This window comes from Colossoma macropomum, unplaced genomic scaffold (genome assembly GCF_904425465.1).
Source record: "Colossoma macropomum unplaced genomic scaffold, Colossoma_macropomum, whole genome shotgun sequence".
NCBI lineage: Eukaryota > Metazoa > Chordata > Actinopteri > Characiformes > Serrasalmidae > Colossoma > Colossoma macropomum.
Window position 1 is genome coordinate 24,213,153 of NW_023494801.1, and position 20,249 is coordinate 24,233,401.

A 20,249-nucleotide genomic window follows, 5' to 3' on the forward strand; every position below is an offset into this window, starting at 1 on the left:
CAGCTCAGAAAACAGAGCTGTCCATATCTCCTGGTTAGGGTAGATCATAGGCTATTGTTAAGGTAAGAAGAGGTGGGGCATAATCAGTGTGCTAAAGGCATAAATATCTGACTGGATGCCAAAAATTCATAATTGTTTGAAAGAGTGAATGGTCAGAATCTTGTATGTTAGTGCAGTAAAGTAGCTTTTTCTAGTGACATGTATCTTCTTTGCCTGTTCACTGCATTGCTTGGTAAGTCTCTGTTTAAATTGGTTAACCAGAAAAGAAAGAAAAGATTATTTATACTTTCCATGACTGAGACACAATTAGAAGCAGTAAAGAGTACTGAAGAGCCCATGCATTGGGTTCTAAGGCTGTTTGTATCTGCAATGCATGTTTGTTAGTTTTTGTGGATGAAGGAAAAGTTTAAACATTAAGTATGTTTAAAGTGCTGTATTAGAAATTACACTGGGTTGCCAATTTTTTAGGTATCCCCTACCTTGGCACCTCATTCAATTAGAGTTAGTATAGTATATTTCAACTTAGAATATATAAAAAGTGACATTGGCTGTGCAGCAATTCATGAGGTAAAGTTAGAAACTATACCAACAAAGTGCATTGTATAGTTGGTATTCCTGATAAAATGGTCAATGAGTGTAGGTAAGTTTACCTAATACACTGGCAACTCTGTGTAACTAGTGTTATATTGTGAAATAAGGAATCGAAATATGACATCTTTTGCCTCTACAGGGATTGTGCAAGCTTTGTCCAATTGCAGCTATCAGGCTGTTCAGGAGTACCTTGGTCTGGACAAGGACAACATCAAGATGACCTCTTTACGGCCGGTTTTTAATTGGAAAACCCCTACTTTCGTTTCAGCAGATCTTTACATTTCCTCTATCACAGAGGTGGTATGTGACCTCTGCCTTTAAGATAAACAGCTATTACCATTTGCAGTGTTCTGGGAATATTTAGAATTTTGATTTTAATATTTCCATCAGCCAAGCAATTTAACTGCACACACTGGACAATGAGCAGCTCTTTTTGAGCAACCCATTCATACATAAAGGGGAGAATTAAATGACCTACCCATGCTCCACCCACAAATGTTTCGTTTATAGCAACTGTTGGAGTTGGATGAGCTTTACTGAATATATTCAGAAATTTCCATTCAACCCTAAGGAGAAAGCATATGTCAGTTTTTATCAAAATAACCATATTGATAGTACAATATTCATTACAAACAATTCAAAACTAATCCAACATCAGTACAAGACCTCACTAATGCTCTTGTGGCTGAATGCAATCAAATCCTAACATCTAAGACATGTAGGCCAAGTCTTCCCAGAAGAGTAGAGGAAGAAATGTTGAACACGTGTCTACCAACATTTGAACATGCAGTGTCAGCCAGCTCAGTAATGTAGCATTTTAAATAAAAACTTTTGTACTGAATCTAAACAAAAGCATTCATGAGGCTACATCACATAAACCAACATAAGCATTTCTAAAGGCTTATTACAAGAAGTGTCAGTTATCATAAAAGCTGCTTTTGTCAATTTTTATGTAATTTCATTACCATTATAGTATCTAAATAGGTTTATGTCAGTTTTTGTAGGTGTTGTGTAGCCTTAAGAACACTGCCCTTCAATACCAAAAAAAAAAGATTTCTAAAAATTTTTACTAGGGTTAGATGGGTTTTTGTCAACTTTTAATAAAGCTTGACCAGCTTTAGAACAGTAGATACAAAAGAACATATTTGTGGGCAGAGCATCCCCTTTGAATATGAATGACTCGCTTCAACTCCAACTGCTTACTGTTTAAATGCAGTTTTCTTATTTTCCGCCAGAATGAAAAAGCTCAAACTTTCTCTCCTCTGGTCTTTTTGGAAATGGTATGCTATCATACACAACATAGCCACCTCTTTTTTATTCTCACACAGAGTATTATTCATTTTGGAAATTATTTTGGTTAAATTAATACATCTAACATATTTTTTCCAGGGGTGGGTCAATGAATTTACCAAATGGAACCCTGCAGACTTCTGTGGTATAACTGTCATGTCTGTTCCCAAAGAAATGCTATGGATTCCGGATGTCATCGTAATGGAGAAGTAAGTAGCAAATACACCTCTACTCAGCCTTTGTGTCAACACATAAACAACTTTTTATGACAAACAATGCAACTGGAGTTAAGATTCAAATAGTTATTGCTTTTTGACTTAATCATTGCTGTTTGTTTAGCATCAGAACAGAGTTTTCAACACAGGAGGCTCTATTTCTGAAGGTACAGTCTACAGGCATTGTAGCATTCGCACAGGCATACATAATGACCACTGCCTGTAAGATGGATCTATACCGGTTTCCCTTCGACACACAGAGCTGCACTTTTACCCTCCAGTCTACTTTGCACAACAGTAAGTAGGATTGTGTGGTATCAAGAATTTTATATCTTATATTAATTATTGATCAAGCATCTCAAAATTGAAGTCCTGACCTAGGATACACTATATGGACAAAAGTATTGGGACACACCTGTTAATCATTGGTTTTTTCATTCAGTCCCAGCATAAAATCAAGCACCTAGTCATACTGTCTGCCTTTACAAACATTTGTGAAAGAATTTGTCATTCTGAAGAGCTCACTAAATTCGAACTGTAATAAGATGCCACCGTTGCAACAAGTCAGTTCATGAAATTTATTCCCTTCTAGATATTCCATGATCAATTATGAGTGGTATTATTGAAAAGTGGAAGTGTTTAGGAACCACAGCAACTCAGCCATGAAGTGGCAGACCATGTAAAGTTACAGAGGGGGTCACCAAGTGCTGAGTGCATAAAAGTCTCAAATGCTCTGCTGACTCAGTAACTGCAGAGTTCCAAACCTCCTCTGGCATTAACAACAGCATCAGATGGAGTGGTGTGAAACACGCTGCTACTGAACTCTGGAGCAGTGGAAAACGTATTCTGTGGAGTGACGAATCCTGCTTCTCTCTCTAGTAGTCTGATGGATGAGTCTGGGTTTGGCGAATGCCTAGAGACCGTTACTTGCCTAACTGCATTGTGCCAACTGTAAAATTTGGTGGAGGAGGGATAATGCTGTGTTTTTTTTTCAGGGGTTAGCCTAGGCCCCTTAGTTCCAATGAAGGCAAATCTTAATGCCTCAGCAGACCAAGACATTTTGGACAATTTTATGCTTCCAACCTTCTGGGAACAGTTTGGGGAAGGCCCTTTTCTGTTCCAGCATGATCGTAACCCACTGCACAAAGCAAGGTCAATAAAGGCATGGTTGCGTGAGTTTGGTGTGGAAGAACTTGACTGGGCCACACAGAGCCCTCACCTTTACCCCAACAAACACCTTTGGGATGAACTAGAAAGGAGATTGTGAGCCAGCCTCTCTTCGAACATCAGTGTCTGACCTGACAAATGCTCATCTGGATAAATGAGCAAGATTCCCACAGACACACTCCAAAATTATGTAGAAAGCTTCCCAGAAAAGTGCAAGCTGTTATAGCTACAAAGGGGGACCAACTCCATATTAATGCCTATGGATTTAGAATGGAATGTCATGAAAGCTCCTGTAGGTGTAATGTGTATGAGTGTCCCAATACTTTTGTCCATATAGTTTATGTTCATCATCCTACACACACTCACGCAGGTGAAAAAGGTGAAAAAATGTAAAAGCCATTGCATATGCAGTCAACTCCTTAGTAGCTGCAACAGTATTCTCATACCCTTTAAACAACTTCCTCCTCAATGCTCCACAGTTGAAGAATTTCGAATTGATGCCTACTCCAATGCTTCCATGCTGACTCTAAGCTCAAAGGAGATCTTTCAAAACCAAGGAGAATGGGACTTAGTCTGCATTAATATGTCGAAGACTCATTTACAGAGCAATGGAAGGCAATGGGACCAGCTCACATATACGGTACCGATCTCACAATATAATACGGCCTTGACTGTATTATTGCAGTCATTATTTATGTTGTTATTAGCTTATGATGACACAAAAAAATGTTAAGAAAAATGTATTCAGATTTGGCTACAAAAATTGACCATTCTATTAAATGGCATATATGCAAATACTGCTGCTATTCAGTAATCAGACTAACTTTCAATATCGCCTTTGAGGCCAGAACACACTGACCCAACATACACCAGCAAACAAAACTTTGGTGTTGCACTGCCTGTGTGGGATTGCTGGGAGATTCTATGTCCATATTTGGTTTTTCAGTTCTTTTTATAAATACTGTAGAATTACTGCAAGGTATGTATAAAAGTGATGCTGTTATTATATAACCATTAACAACCCTGCATTCACAACAAAATAAAAATGAATGTCAATAATTTCAATAATTCTTATAAATTCAACAAAAGCACATTTTAGACCTGAAACTTTCCGCTGCTCCCACATTAATCAGTGTAGACTTTTACACCATCTGTGAGTAGCAGATAGCATGGCACCCACACTAAACGAATGTTTTTTGTTGCCTGCCATGTGAGGCATGTCATTAGAAGGGACTAGGGCTGTAAACTCAAGCATGGAATGAGCTGCCTTTCTCAGCTACACCTACCCTACACCTAGATGGTCTCTAAATATTATTCTAGAGATCAGCTACAAAGTGAAAAAATGAAGATGAGTGAGGAAGCATTAAAAGGGGCTGAGATTGTTGGAAAAAGTGACTTTATTGAATTATTGTGCTATTGTTGTCATCTGAATAGATATAAATTTGAGTTCACCCACCCCTATAGTCATCACTATAATGTTGTTGGGTTGGTGTGCTGTGGTCTTTACTGACCTGAACTCATTTCTGTAAGCCTACTAATGATGATGATGATAATATATAACTGCAATACAACTATACGTTTAACAAACAGATTACCATAAAAAGGAGACCCCTACTATATGTAGTCATCTTTCTGCTCCCAATCTTGTACTTCCTGGTGTTGGATTTGGCCTCCTTTTTCATCGCTGATGATGGAGGAGAGAAGATAAGCTTTAAGGTGACGTTACTCTTGGCAATTTCTGTCTTGCTGCTAATCCTCCACGACATGCTGCCTTCCACTTCTCATAGGCTTCCACTGATAGGTTTGTCTGCACTGTCTATATATTTCCTAAACTGTATAGCTTGAACACCAAGCTATACAGATGTGATGTAAGGTAATGTTTTATGAACACCATAATACATTAGCTTACATTACATCAGCAATGTTATGTTAAAAGCAGCCATTCTGTTAGTGTGGTTGACTATAACTTTACATGACAACCTTGCTGTCACCTTAGGGGTCTACTGCAGTGTCATTTTCACCTTCACAGCAGTAAGCCTTCTGGAGACTATACTTGTGACTTTTCTTAAGACTCGTGTCACCCAGGCCACGGCAAAACCGCCTGGAGAAACCATGACTGTTCCTGCACTTCAGAACAGTAAGTTCCTGCATCTGAAGGCCAAGATCTGTCTATGCTCTGTCCATAAATGCATCTTTACAGAATGTTGGCAAAATCCCACTTTATCCAATAAGAAAATGTATATAAAATACCTACATTTAGAGTGCATTATTAATCTCAAATGGTATGTAGTCTGTATGCATGAAGTCACATTGCTGCGATAATGTGCTGTTTTCTCGTCTAATCTGCCTCACAGCTACAGCAATCATTCATGATCGTATCATCTAACTTGAAAGAGACTTATTTTTCTTTTACATCTAAAGACTAAAAATAGTCTCCACTGCTATTTGTAGGTTGACTTTACTGATATAACCTGATATTACTGATATAATAATTTAAAGTAGCAAAGCTAAAATGGCTAAAGCCAGTAAATTTCCTGATTAATTATGCTCTTTAACTAACTACTAAATACCTCAAAGAAAAATAATGAATTTTTTAAAAACGTAATGCTGTACTTCACAAACTTTTTTCAGTCCAGAAATTAGGTGACTGGTTGCAGAACGTTAACAAAATTCCAAAAGTATCAATCTTAGTGTACAATAAATATCTGGTGGTCTTTGTACCATGAACAGGTCAGTTTCATTATTGGATTGAATGCACTGAGATTGACTATGTCTTTTTGTGTTACATATTTCTTGAGACACATAAGCCTTTTTAATCTCTGTTTACAGCTGGAGAGAGAGCTCCACAGAGCTGCTCAGACATGTCTACAGGGAGCAATGGAGAGTCGTGTAGCATCACTGTCCTTCAACAGATTATCACAGAGCTTCAGAAAGCACATCAACATCTCTCAACCACAGAAACCTTCAAGCAACGGAAGACATCACGATGGACAAAAATAGCTCAAGTGACAGACAAAACCTTCTTTGTCATCTATGTAAATGGTGTCATGTTGTTTTTGCAACAGATTTGGCAGGCTTGGTTTTCATAGTTTATCTTTTCAGTGGAGTCAAACAATAATGAAATGTCAGCTTCACATATTTTGCTATTTATATGTTGTTTAATTATATGAATCTTCATAATAGCTTTATCATTTGAATGCAAACATCATCGTATTATTTCAAATACACTTATTTTAACCATTTATTTGGCCCATTTATTGTGGTGCAATGTAAATATGACCACAAAAGATTTTTTCCAAAAATAATTATTTGTTTTACATTAATATAATTACTACTTAGCTAGTTCCACAACCCGACAGCATGTTCTGTATAGTTAAAGTTAGCCTATATAAGTATATAGGCTAACAGTATATAATTAGCAACAGTGCAACAGAGCAAAGACATATTTCAAATACAAATATGTTATTCTTTCACCATTTAGCATTTCCAAAAGATTAAAGGCTGGATACAATTGAATTGTCAAGAATGAAGTTTAACCATTTCCATTAAAATAGACTGAGGTACAGCCACCTTGTACATTGGCCATTTTATCAGGTACACCCACTATACAGACCATACAGATGGGCTTTGTAGGTTTACAATTACTGACTGTATCCCATCTGTTTCTGCACAGCTGGTCAAAAAGAGACCACCGTAGGACCACTGCTGTCTAGATAGTATATGTTAGGTTGACCAATCCTAACACAGCAGTATGGCAGAGTGTGTGGCGCTGGTAAGAGTGTACCAAGTACAGCAGTGTTGCTAAAGTTTTTCAACAGTGTCACTGCTGGGTTGAGAATAGTCCATCAACCAAAAATACCCAGTTAGCAGTGGTCTTGTATTCAGAAACTGACCACTGATAAATGGCAAGAGGATGACTAAAATAACTGTGCATGAGAAAAATAAGATACAAACAAGGTGAACCAACGAGGAAGGTGTGTTTAATAAAGTGGCCTGTAAGTATGCAGAATAAGTGCGTTAAAATGCACTTAATCCAATAACTACATTCTGATTCGGATTATTAAGTGTATGTAAACATACTGGTATCCTAGTGTCAGCTTAGAAGGACGAGTCAGTAACTTTATTAACTCTATTGCATCCCTAACAAACTGGTAAATGTACCTAATAAACCTGCTAACTATGTGTATTAAGTAATACAACAAATTGATACTACCTGTATCACAGCTGCAGCAGTAATTATTTAAAATTACCATGCCTGGGTTCTCCTTTTACATCTTCACATAAAGGCCAACCCTACTCCCAAACAACTAGCAGTTTTATGTTCTATACAGTAGTACTTCATACATTCTGCTGCAATGCACAGCTCCAATATCAGTTGGACACAATGACAGGAGAAGTTACAAACATACTCAAAGTATGAAAATACAGCATTCAGCTCTTATCCCAGAGAAGCAGAGAGGACAGCTCAGAAAAGACATAAAAATGGAGGCTACATATTTTTGTAACAGAAATCGAAATCTAAACATTTACCATATCTTCTCTTGATTGTTGTATCAAAATTTACTGGATGACGGCTGACTGTCCCTAAAGCATCTTAGCACAAAATGGTAGTGCGAGTCATACTGAACACTTTTTCTACCAGTTAAGATGATCTTTACACTAAACATGTTATGGGCAAACTGGGTTAATGACAGTGTAAACATTTAGTTGAAGCATCTATTTAAGAAAAAGTGTCTTATTTCTGCAACTTGACACTGGTCCATGCTCAGGTAGGACAATCTTTGGCTTTTTTTTAAAAGATACTTAAATTGTGGGAAAAAGTTACATAACATACTGAATACTCATACTGTGCTTGACTCAAACTGCGCTGAGTTGTTAAAGCAACAATTTGTGACAATTTTACTTTAAAATAACAGCATCAAGATCAATTTATTGCTACACGACTTATAATAGGGAGAATGGCATTTCTGCCATTGCCACTCCAGGCCAAGAATGCCTGTTATAGCGCTATATAACTCTGAAAGAGCAGGCACGAGACCTCTTGCGAGAACTGCGTAATGCTTTACGGCACCATATCCTACACCAACGACTATGGGTGTTTAGCTAGTTATAAGAAGAAGCTAGCTCAGTATTCCCAGCACAGACATAATGGCAGAGGCTGCAAAGAGACTGAAGAAGACGTTGTTGGAGGAAGTGAGGGAGAGAAAAAGAGAGTTACCAAGCAAGAGACCAGAAAAGAGTAAGTGTAGGACTGGCTTTTACTCGGCGAGAGCTAAAAGAGATGTAAAAGTTGCAAGACTATCTGACATCTAACAGCAAAACAACAAAAAATTTAACAGCACATTCCTGTACATTCCTGCCAATGTTATTTATGAAAGATGGTGACGTAGGCTATAACCTTATCTTTGTCATCCCTGTCTCACAGAGTTGTGTAGTTTTTCTGGAGGCTAAAGTCACCTAACCTCAGTCCCGTTTCAGGCTTGCATGCAAAGAAATAAATTCATCTCATGCCAAAAAGTTTGGTCAGTCTTTAATAGTCTCGCACCATATAAGCCCAAGTCTGGAACCTCCTGTAATATTATTTACCTTGTAAGTCAACATGGTTCATTCCCTTCTTTTGTTCTCTTTGCTGGCGTTGTGCCTAATTCCAACTTTCCTTCACATATCACACAGGCATATGGACGCTACAGATTACACTTGCAATTTTGGTTATTTACACACAGAAACTACTGAAATCGCAAGCCTTATCTGTTGCATCTATATCCCTGTGCATGCACATGAAAATGGATCATACTGGCATTTTTCAAATTTGGGAAACACTGACAATAAAGTAAATGTACTGAACAGTATGGGAGTGCAACCTTTCACCCACAGCCTCAGTTTCATTTGTGTTTGGAGCTGGGGCTGTTGAGGCTGATGCCAGTCCGCACCGCAACCCCTGTCCCACTCACACCTGGCTGCTGCAACACCTTTTTCAAAGTGGTCTTCTTGATTGAAGCTGCAGAAATCTTCTCCTGGTCTGCTAAGTGCTGAAGCTCCCTAGCAGCAGAAGATAAGATCTGTTTTAAAAATGCTTCAAACACCTCGCAAATCATGCCTAATTTTAATTCAGCTCATATAAGGCCTGATAATTAGCTGTGCAGGGCAGTGGGTCCCCATGAGCATGAAAAAAAAAACAAAAAAAACCCCAAATAATAATAATAATAATAATAATAATAATAATAAAAAAACACAGACAGGAATAAATAATGACCTATAAAGCAATAACAGCTGCATGCTGTCTATACTGCTTGAAGGCAATTTTTCTGATAACCTGGTTCTGATGCATGATGCCTCCACTGCGTTTATAAGCAGACTGCGGAAACCGCCGCTCTCCATCACATGCAGAGCATGGATAGTGGCGCCCCCTGGTGACGCAACATTATCCTTCAGCTGACCAGGGTGCTGCTCAGAGTCCAGTAGCATTCTTGCTGCTCCCTGGAAACATTTAACTGTCAGTCACAGTCACTGCATTATTAATCATTTTAAATAAATATAACTAATGTCTTAGACAAAGCTCTAACCAGAAGGGCTTGCGCTCCAAGCCGAACAGCTAGTCTCCTGGGCAGCCCCATCTTCACTCCTCCATCAGCAAGTGCATCAACAGCAGTGAAAGCCTGACCAAAGATATAGGCTTAACATCTTATCAGGACCATGACAGATAACAAAACAGGGGCTCTTGAGCTAAACAGTAACAGAGCTATCTGTAAAGCAAGTCTGTGCTCTTCAATATAGATCAAATCTATGGCATTTGCATTCATGGTTGCTACATTGGATCAGTTTTTCCTAAAAGCAATCGGATAGGTTCACACGCTCTTGAGGACTAGTGTTAAAGGAACACAGAAAAAGTGGACATCACACAGACAAAAAAAAGCAGTAGTAGCCATCTTAAAGTCTGATATTTGTCAGAACTTTTGACCACTTTTGACCACAACAGTGTGTCGACAGTTTCAGAGTGTGTCAGAAACCACACATTTCCATTCTTGCTTTCCAAATCTAACCTTAAATGTTCCTAAATTAGTTATAACAAAATTAAAAATGTTCTTCTATTCCTTTTGCAGTGTCTGTGTGTAGGCCTAATATTAAGTAGTAGGTTCTGCAAAGCTGTTAGGCTTGGTGGTTGCGTTTATATTGAAATGGACATGTTTGCACACACACAGGCTATGGAATTTTACTGTTTTCAAACAGTAAGTTACTCCAAAACTTTGCTATCAAAAAGTCAATCAAATTATTTAACAGGCTGCTATTATAGTACAGACAGCCTAATGATTGCCTTGCATTGCGCTTGTTATATTGTAACTTACTGTATACCAAGTAAATGGTATACTTTAACATAATGTAAATTGTACACAAACATTTATAGCAAGCTCAGTTTACCTAAATCTACCTCCAAAATTGTGTAGTGGTGTCATTCAAAGAGATTGGAGATGCTATAACAGTTAAAATCAATGAACATTTCATGAACATTTCTGTTCAAGAAGAGTTAAGGATTCTTACACTTTTGGTTTTGTTTTTGTTCTTTCTGAAATACTGCTTGTTTCTGGTTTATGTCTTCAAACCAGTTTAAAGCACTGGTAATGATTTATGTATGCAATTTGCAGGATGCTAATTAGTGGGGTATAAGCCCTCATCACTTGTTAGCTACATTAGCCATGTAGCTTCAGGACAAAACTAAAGCACCAAACTTTGGACAATAAAAACAAAGCAGTCTTGGCTGATAGACTACATTTAGGATAAGGGTAAAACTTTATAATAGCATAGTTGTGTTTTTACCAAACTACTTATTTGAGATGGTACAGACAAAGTCTCTCAATGCCTGAGATGGATTCTTGTCTGTCCAGGCAGCCAAGACTTCCCCCAGTCTTACTCACATAGGCTGGCCCACTGCCGCTGAGGCCTGTGACGGCGTCAATCAGATCCTCCTCCACCTCTGTACAATAGCCCACACTGGACATCAGCTGCTCAAGCAGTTTCCCATCTTCCAAGTCAGCGTGCATGCCAGTGGCATACACTGTTGCCCCCTCCCGCACCATCACTGGCGTATTCGTCATGCAGCGCATCACCTTAGGTGCAGACCGGTGCTGAAGCAGTTTCTGTGAAATAAGAGATGCTCAGAGACTGACCATTGTTCATAGATCAGACTAACATGATTTATTCTGGGGCAGTTTCCGTAAGACAGAAAGATATTCAAGCAAAATGAGGACAACTGCTGTGTTTTATTTATTTGTTTGTAAAATCTTAGATAGCTTAAAGAGTTGGTTTGAAATGTTGCATTTGCGCAACAAAAAGAAAATTATTGCTTAATTTTCAGGTATTATGTTGAATCCTTTTAAATAAATAAAAAAAAAAACCTGTGACCTACCTTAAAGATCTTTAAAACCCATAATGACATGGAACAGCAAGAGGTTATTTAATGTGCACTATATAGAAATAATATATCTTTTGATTGCAGAGTCTGCCAATATTGGTTTTGATGTAGACTTCTCGTGTGTGAATTTCTAGGCCTTCTCATCTCGTTAACACTGTTTGTAATTACGCATGAACTGAGTGCTATGTTTAAAGTCTCTTGCAATCACTTCACAAACCTTCTCTATGGAGCTGATGGTGACACCTGCAGCACAGGAGACGATTAGGTGACGCTCCTCAATATCTGGTCCAATCTCATCCAACACAAATGGAATAATATGTGGCTTGACGGCCAGAAACAACACATCACTCCTTTTGACAGTCTCTTTGTTGCTGGTGGTCAGGTTCACTCCCATTTTCTGAAGACAAACTACTAATCAGCATCAGCATTCAGAAGCATTTAAAAACAACTAATTCAAGACACATAGAACTACAATATATTGTCATTAGAGGCATTCCTGTATGGAGATTACAAAATCAACCAGAAAAATTCGGGTCTGACCCGAAGACTAGTGGCTGTCGATAGGTCCGTTTCAGGAGAGCTGGCTGTTATCCTGTGTGTAGCGATCACACCTGAGGAGGAAGGAAGGAAGGAACAGCTCAGGTTTTGTTTCTATAAACCGACGAAGAAGCCATTAAGAGAGTGTAACTTACCTGCAGCACTGAATCCCTTCACCAACGCGTGGACCAACTGCCCGGCTCCGATAAATCCAACACTCATTTTGAGAGCTGCCTAGCTGAATACGAACCGAACAGAACAAATACTTCTAAAACTCCGTAGCATAGTCTGTAAAAGACACTCGGTGCTACGGCGAGCATATCGAGTATAACGCATATTGTGCATGGACAGTTGTTCAGCACACATGCTAATGTTTATTTACACTTATTTCCTGGTCGCAGTCGAGGCAGGTTGGAAATTTTGCAGTACAGACTCACAAACTAGTTAAGTAAGGACAGAATAAATAAGCATACTTACCTCTTGTTAAAAAAAATAAACAAATAAATAAATAAAAAAATCCTTCGGACACTTTAGCTGCTGCTTAGTTTCGCGTGTCACCGTCATGCTCATCGTCAGGCGTTGTGCGTTTGCGAGATGACACGACAAAGCTGACAAGCTGAAGAACCAATAACAGGAAAGCATTGCTATGCAAACAGCCAATCATCGTGCTAGATTTTGTTCTCTACTGGCGGGGCGACAGTTACGTCACTTTTTAAAAATCTCTTCACTCAGGTGACCAAGGTGAAAAATATTTTTTTATGTTATCTAATTATTCTACTGGAGAAGTACTATACACATATATTAAGGTACTAAAAATGAAACAGTTGTTTTGTTATCTGATTAAAAATGTGGAGTGATGTAACAACATGTTTGTATAACACCCGATGCCTACACTCGATGTAACCTATATGATGAAATGATTGCATTTATTCTACAATACAGACACCTAGGCTATATGCGAGTGTTGACTGTGGTAGATGTTTAAAAATGGATTACACGTTCACAACATGTTATTTCACTCCTGCTTTTACATCAGGTTTTTTGTGCTATTCAAAACATATTCTATAAAAGCATGTTGAGAAATTTACATAAAATTTACAGGACATCTTATATTTGGCTAAAGGGTCTTATCCAATGCGACTTTTAATTTAACACAGTGGTAGGCAAATGTAGCATTAGGAGTCTTGCATAAGGACTCTCATGGATAGAGCATGGTGTGCTTGCATAGATGGGGAAGCAAATGCTAGTCTAATCACACAGTTAATCAGTATAACACACTACTGTATACTGATCACAACAACCAAAACAACTAACAACTTCTTAAACAACAACCATAACATGTTCATGCTTTCCAACCTGAAAATCTAGATTACTTGTAGTCTCATAAGGCCAGACATAATCTTGTAGCTAGAACATCTGGGGAAAACCATAAGAAATTTTATGCTAAATGTGGATAGAAACAAAGACGTATAAGAGTTCGAACAAACCATGTAAGATTTCTAAACCAATCCAAACTTTGGTGAAGGCAGAGCTCAAAGAAGGGGTGTTGGTGCAGCATCAACATTGTCCAACAGATAACAAGACTGTTGTTAGCTCATAAACATAATGTAAGTTAGTGTGGCTTAAAAGTATCCCCAAAAACTTCAGTTATGCATGTAGATGTGTGACGTGTGGAGAGAATGAGGTTCCCTTGCAAGGGAAAAACAATTCCAAAGCTAGCTAGCTTGTTTTGCTTCATCAATTCAACAACATATTTGCCATATATATGCCAAATGTATTCCTTTTTATTGTCCATGTGTTCATATGAACTCCATGTATCAAAGACAAATTATTTGAAATGCGCATGTCTTGATTCATCTTAAAGTGACCGAGTGACTGAGCCTGAACACACTGATTTGAAAGATTAGTACAATATGAAATCTTGTTTAATCACTGCAGTGGTTGTATACATTTGAACACATTTAGAAAGGGATACTTACACAAAAGAAAAGTCTGAAACATTGAAATAGAAGCTACACAAAAAAAAAAGATGGTTCTTCATGGGTTTTGTAGTAAAGAAAATGGTTTTATATAGAGCCATGAACACTAAAAGAACTCTTTGCATAATTGAAGTGTTCTTTACATTGTGAAAGGGTTCTTCAGATTGATTGGGAATGTGATGCATAAAAGAGGTTCTGTATAGCACCAAAAAGGTTCTTCTATTGTGATGATGTCAAGCTTATAACAATAGCAGAACGCTTTTTAGTGGTATATACAACCAGCAATCTAATGAATGTTTTCACAATGCATAGAACCCTTTAATCATGCAAAGCGTACTTTGAGTGTTCATGGTTCTATATAGAACCATTTTCTTTACTAAATAACCCTTGAAGAACCATCTTTTTTTAAGAGTGTACATTAAATCTATCATAAATAAACATATGGCATGTCAGCCATAGTTTTGGAGACATAACATTTATGTAATTGATGTAATTAAAACCAAACAGCCATTTATCAATTAATTTAAATAAAGTACTCAAACTGCTTTTCTGAATACTAGTTGACCATTTTTAACATTTAGACATAAATTCAAAAGGTTTTAACTTGTATGATTAACACTGCTGAATAGTAATAAAATAGACAGATCTAAATAGACTAAACTAAAAGTTTCCTGCCTTTAAAACCATAATTTGGAATTTCTGGACAACAAAGTAAAAACACTGAAACACTGAAGGAAGGGCAAAAAAGGATAAATGCAATAACCAACCATTATACACATGAATAGTCAAATTGACAGTCATTGCTTAAAAGGAATGGTGTAAAATCTTCTGCCCACAATAAGATAAAACAGTTGTATTTGAAGTGCTTTACCTTCATTTACTGAACATTTGATGTAAACAAAAATGGCTCTACAAATTCCTGATTGTGACTTTAAAAAGTGTTATTATCGATTATTAATGAAAGCATTTCTTGAGAATAAAGATATCACAGAATGGAAGCAGATATGGTTATAACTTCAACACAACAGCCGGTAGATAACACTTTGCAGGAGATCTGTGTGTCCTTGTTAAAAATTGCTGAGGTTATTAAGAACCATTGTTTTATTCATTATCTTTGTGCATAAAAACCTTTTAAATATGGGGTGGGTAATATGAGAAAAAGGTAATATTGTGGTACCTAAATTCATTTGTTATTTATATATATATATATATATATATATATATATATATATATATATATATATATACACATACACACACACATATATATATATATATGTGTATATATATATATATTGTGAATTGTGCCATTTCCAGCTTGTTAGCAAACCACCAAAAAAAATATATATATATATATTTATTTTTTTGGTGGTTTGCTAACAAGCTGGAAATGGCACAATGCACAATGGTCTTATTTGTATCAATAATTGCTTCTTTATAATTTCCAGTGAGGTATGTGTACATGTTCTGGCAGTTGGAAGAAAGGTTATTTTAGGCTGCTGACTGGGAGACAAACCGAATCCTCTGAGAGTACACCAGATCAGTAAAGTACAGCACCAAGTTGGCAGAAGTGAACACAGCCACCACCAGCTTGCTATCCCAAGGGCACTTCCCACGGGGGCAGTCATCTGGGCGACCAGGGGTGCCGTACTTCTTGTCGAAACTGAAAACGGGCCACACCACAGCGGCACTCATGTACAGCAGCACCGCAAGGAAGGTGTAGATGATGACAAAACGATCGAAGGGAAACCTCAGCGCCGATGTCCTTCCAGAGACGGTTAAGATCACTACCACCACAGTGACGGCAAAGCACAGGCTGTAGACAACCACACAGTACTGGGTGGGGATGTGACGGTTGTACTCGCTGTCATTTGCAAGGGCACCAAAGATGATGCAGGCAATGAAGGCCTGGACCACCTTCAGCAGGCCGGACATGGTGGCCATGTACCCTACAACATGTCCTGGCTTGGCCCTGGTCAAGAAGACTTCAGCCCCATAGGTGAAACAGCAGATGCTGGAGCAGACTGTGACAGCAATGCGGTAGTTGCGTACCTCACAGCCTTCTGATGGACACTCACTGCTGAGAAAGTAGACTGGGTACACCACAGAAGCTGTGACGTACATGAGTGTGGCCAGCATGGCATAGGCCACGGTGAAGTTGTCCCAAGAGATGGGCATGCAGCCGTGAAGCCGTGCCACATCCAGCGTGAAGATGATCAATGTCACTGCGAAGCAGAAGCACCACACGAACATGCAAAAAGTACCATAGGTGGCGCTGAAGCCTGCACTGTGGGCCACCAGAGCCATGGTGGTGCAACCTAACACCAGCTGGCACATGCGGGCAGCCCCCAGGCCAGACAGGACTGCATCCCGGTTCAGGTAGTGGCCTCCGTAGGGATCCATTAGCAGGCCTGTGTGCTGCACTCAGGATGGGCCCAAGCACCCTTGACTGTAGACTGGGTATCACCGCACCTCCACACCCGGCTCCACAAACCTCGCCCTCTGCCTGGATCTTTTTATAGATGCCCTTAATTACAAATCTCCTTCAGTGCTTTCCCACCATGCATTGTAATTACTGCCGTGTGTGTGGGATCAGATTACAGAGAAAACTCCTGTCTGCCTTATGCCTGCCTCTTAAAGCAATTTTACAAAAAGATCTTAGATAAAGATAGATAAGAGGATTTTTATAATACAGCAATGTACGGTTATGTCTTAGCTGTGATTGAGCTGTATATCAATATGAGCTGTATATCAATATTTCAATATATTCAAATATAAAATTGTTTAAATCATGTTGTAGTTTTTTTTGTACTGTTCTTAATAAATGTGCTCAGTATTTGCCAGCCAGACATTACCTTTGGAGCAAAATGGAAAGTTCCATCTAGGGAGAGACATATGCCACCTCCAACAGCTCAAAGCAGTTTCTTTCAAGAAATAGAAGGTCCCAGAATTTTCCCAACAATGCCACAGCAAAGTTCCAAAACTAAAGTTGGTAAATGCCTTTCCAAACTAGGGAGATCACAAAATTTCGTTCCGTTGGTGGTTTGAACACAAAAAAAGAAAAAAAAAACAAAGTGGGTTCAAATCAGGAACTCCAGCCGTTTGAAGACATTACGCTCCTTCTTTGTAGTCTCTCTAGAACTGTTATACATACTGGGTTTTCGTCTAGTCTCTGAAAGAGCAGTAGAGCACTGGGGAAAGTTGTTCAAATGACCGTTCTGCTGAGCTCAGGGCCATAAGCCACACCATCTCTATAAATAGGTGCCTATATTCCACAGCGGAATGGGGTGGGTGTCCACATGTCTGTGTCAGGCAACCGTGTGGGGAGTCGTGTTTCACAGAATGGGGAAGTTGTGCGTGCATCTCCTAGGGAAATGTTTTTGTGTGAGGTAATGACAGACCTTGATGAAAAGATCCTCATTTACGCTTCAGTAGAGCAAAGGAAAAAACCCCTGAAAATTCTGGGGTAATTATGTATGTGAATGTGTTGGGTGGAGGACCACATGGGTGTTTTCAAGTTCATTCAACTTTAGAAAAGTGATGCCTTTATGCTGATTGTTTTTAATGATCATAGTTTCATATTAGGAAGCATCACAATATCTCTATAGAGTGAACATATTCTATTGCAGGCTTGTCGGTTTTGGATAATTCTTGTGGAGTGCATGCAATGTCCATGTGCCAGTTTCAGAGAATAAAGCTTGTGCCCACTGGGTGGAGCGCTAAACCCAAGCAACACAATTGCTTGGTGATGAAGGCTATTTTTAACCCAGTGTTGGTACACGCACTTTCCACCTTACACTATACACTTAAAAATGTACACAACATATTTGTGGACTTGCAGGGACGTAGTTTCAGACATTTACTACAAAAACATGACTATGAAAAATTGAGTAAGAGATCAAATTTATTTTACACGGTTAGACCTTTTTATGTAGGGAGCTCTCCGTTGGGATCTTTCAGAAAAAACTATCTGAGCAATGAAGAGACGAAATGATTCTTTGGAATAACTGTAATGTGTTCCTTTTGATACAAATACATGCAGACAACACAATGGGAAAAATATGTACAATTTACAAAGAATCACTTCTCTGTGAAAATATCACTTATAAATATGATTTACATAGCAAAATAAATATGTAAATTACCATGTAGCTTTGAGTTCCTTTGTTAAAAAAATATGTTACAGAGCAAAAAAAAAATAGTAATACCTTTGTCAATGGTTTTGCCTTGATTTTTTGCAGACTGTTTCAAGAAACAAACTTTATATTAAAAAGCAAACTTTCTATTAAATATTGTAACAGTCCAGAGTGCCTCATTTAATAATTTCTCAAGTGAGAAAATGTTTAAGAAAAAAACAAAAAAACAAAACAAAACAAAAACCCACAACTAAAACATAAGCAAATGCTTACGGAAGCACATTGAAAATTTCCTCTCTTGTAAATAACAGGGAGAAAAATTACACTGATAGAATTTAAATCATTTGCATTAAAAGTTAAATTAAAAGAAATGGTTGACCATTGTGCTGAAATAAACAAAGGTTTCACTCTGGATACTCTAAATATTATTGTGAATATAAAACTAATCTATGTTCTATTAGTTCTACCTAACTCTGGGTCTGATTGTAATAAATATAACTTTTAGGCAAGTTAAAATGTCTAGGTAAATTGGTAAACATTTCCTTTAACTTTACATACTGTTGCAGCAGTACAATAGTACTGTGGTCAGAAGTTTCATTTTTCATTTTTTCCTCCATATATAAAAAAAAGGTCTCTTTTCAGGTGTATCAAAAAGTGAATAGAAGTCAACCTGAGTAAAAAAAAACAAAAAAAAAAAAACTGTAAAAACTGAGAAGATGTTTATTGTACAGCTCTTTCTGGTCATAATGGTGAGGAAGCAGCAAGTAGTATAAAAGAGACTTGGGCCAGCTTCACTGTATACACTTTCTAACAGGACTTAAACACTAGCATCCTAGTTTGGTTCAATTTTGTGTACAACTGAAAAGATGTCATGACCGTACAAAGGAACTTTAGTTCATCATCTAAACTTTACTAAAGACTTGTAACAAATTGTAGCTGCTGTGAGAGTACACTAACAAATGCTGCATTTACTTTGCAGTGTGCTGACCTGGGATACTTTTAATCAATTCAATTATGTATACACAAGGAAGCTTATCCAACATCAGCATTGCTAGGAGTCACATCAGTGTCTGCCTGCTTTTATAGGACTCCTTATAGCAATTTTATAAACTCAGCATTTTTATTTGTACTTCATATATGCTACAAAGCTAAACTACAACTCAGCCATGACCACCATGTTGTAGTCTTTTCTTTCAACTGACATATGAACCTAATAAAATGTGTAATATATAGGTTTAAAAAGGTTTTTTAAAAATTCAAATCTGTAAAATTGGATTACATTTGTCATACTTTTACAACCAAAAGATTAATTTCAAGAATGCTTCACCCAAAAAAAAAATTTATGTGGCTAAAAGTGAATAAACAGTAACCAATGGCAGGCTAGACAGGCTTAATTTGTTCAGAACTAAATTTCGACATTCCAAAGTCAACTGGCCAAATTGGAAGTCAGGTGAAAGCCAAGTTGTTTATAAAACAATTCTTAGGTCTTCACTAGCTATTACTTCTGCCAGCAGCTGGAGATCTACCTAGTTAATGCCTACAAATGAATGAACAAAGAAAAACATGAAGCTGGTATCATATACGCTAATGTAAATTAGTTAAAAACAAAAGTGCTCACCACTAGCCTAGACCATGCCAAGAAAAAACTACTACTACTACTACTACTACTACTACGGATCAATGATTGCAGTTGTTAAAGTTTGTTTTGGATGTGCTTAGTAAATGTGCCCTGAGAAGTATCAAGTGTTTTGTTTGATTTCAATTGCAAGATTTGTAACACGCTAATGCTGCCTGCCTGCCACTTTCGATCATTAGCACCAACAGCATTTTTGGGTGAAGTATTCTTTTAAGAGACAAGAAACACGTTTGTTTTGCCCTGGGTGTTGTTAAAAGTTCCCTCTGCAGCTATGTACTGCATGAGAGTGGA

At 37.8% G+C, this 20,249-nt stretch overlaps 3 protein-coding genes across 3 annotated transcripts; 1 reads left to right on the plus strand and 2 right to left on the minus strand.

The window, feature by feature from the left end:
* The first annotated feature begins 192 nt into the window (after window positions 1-192).
* On the plus strand, window positions 193-6,374 carry LOC118821487 (5-hydroxytryptamine receptor 3A-like). The gene is made up of 9 exons (XM_036590128.1): window positions 193-232; window positions 731-891; window positions 1,827-1,871; window positions 1,981-2,090; window positions 2,221-2,393; window positions 3,743-3,903; window positions 4,854-5,064; window positions 5,260-5,400; window positions 6,093-6,374. The coding sequence occupies exons 1-9, from the start codon at window positions 199-201 to the stop codon at window positions 6,350-6,352; spliced, it is 1,296 nt and encodes a 431-aa protein (XP_036446021.1). The 5' UTR covers window positions 193-198; the 3' UTR covers window positions 6,353-6,374.
* Window positions 6,375-7,221: 847 nt separating this feature from the next.
* On the minus strand, window positions 7,222-12,801 carry pycr1a (pyrroline-5-carboxylate reductase 1a). The gene is made up of 8 exons (XM_036590148.1): window positions 12,685-12,801; window positions 12,363-12,445; window positions 12,211-12,281; window positions 11,888-12,067; window positions 11,174-11,395; window positions 9,827-9,919; window positions 9,577-9,740; window positions 7,222-9,302 (listed from the first exon to the last, which is right to left on the minus strand). The coding sequence occupies exons 2-8, from the start codon at window positions 12,427-12,429 to the stop codon at window positions 9,146-9,148; spliced, it is 954 nt and encodes a 317-aa protein (XP_036446041.1). The 5' UTR covers window positions 12,430-12,445; window positions 12,685-12,801; the 3' UTR covers window positions 7,222-9,145.
* A 2,775-nt stretch (window positions 12,802-15,576) lies between these two features.
* Window positions 15,577-17,413, minus strand: LOC118821496 (myeloid-associated differentiation marker-like protein 2). The gene has a single exon (XM_036590149.1). The coding sequence runs from the start codon at window positions 16,587-16,589 to the stop codon at window positions 15,678-15,680; it is 912 nt and encodes a 303-aa protein (XP_036446042.1). The 5' UTR covers window positions 16,590-17,413; the 3' UTR covers window positions 15,577-15,677.
* Between the last annotated feature and the right edge of the window lie 2,836 nt (window positions 17,414-20,249).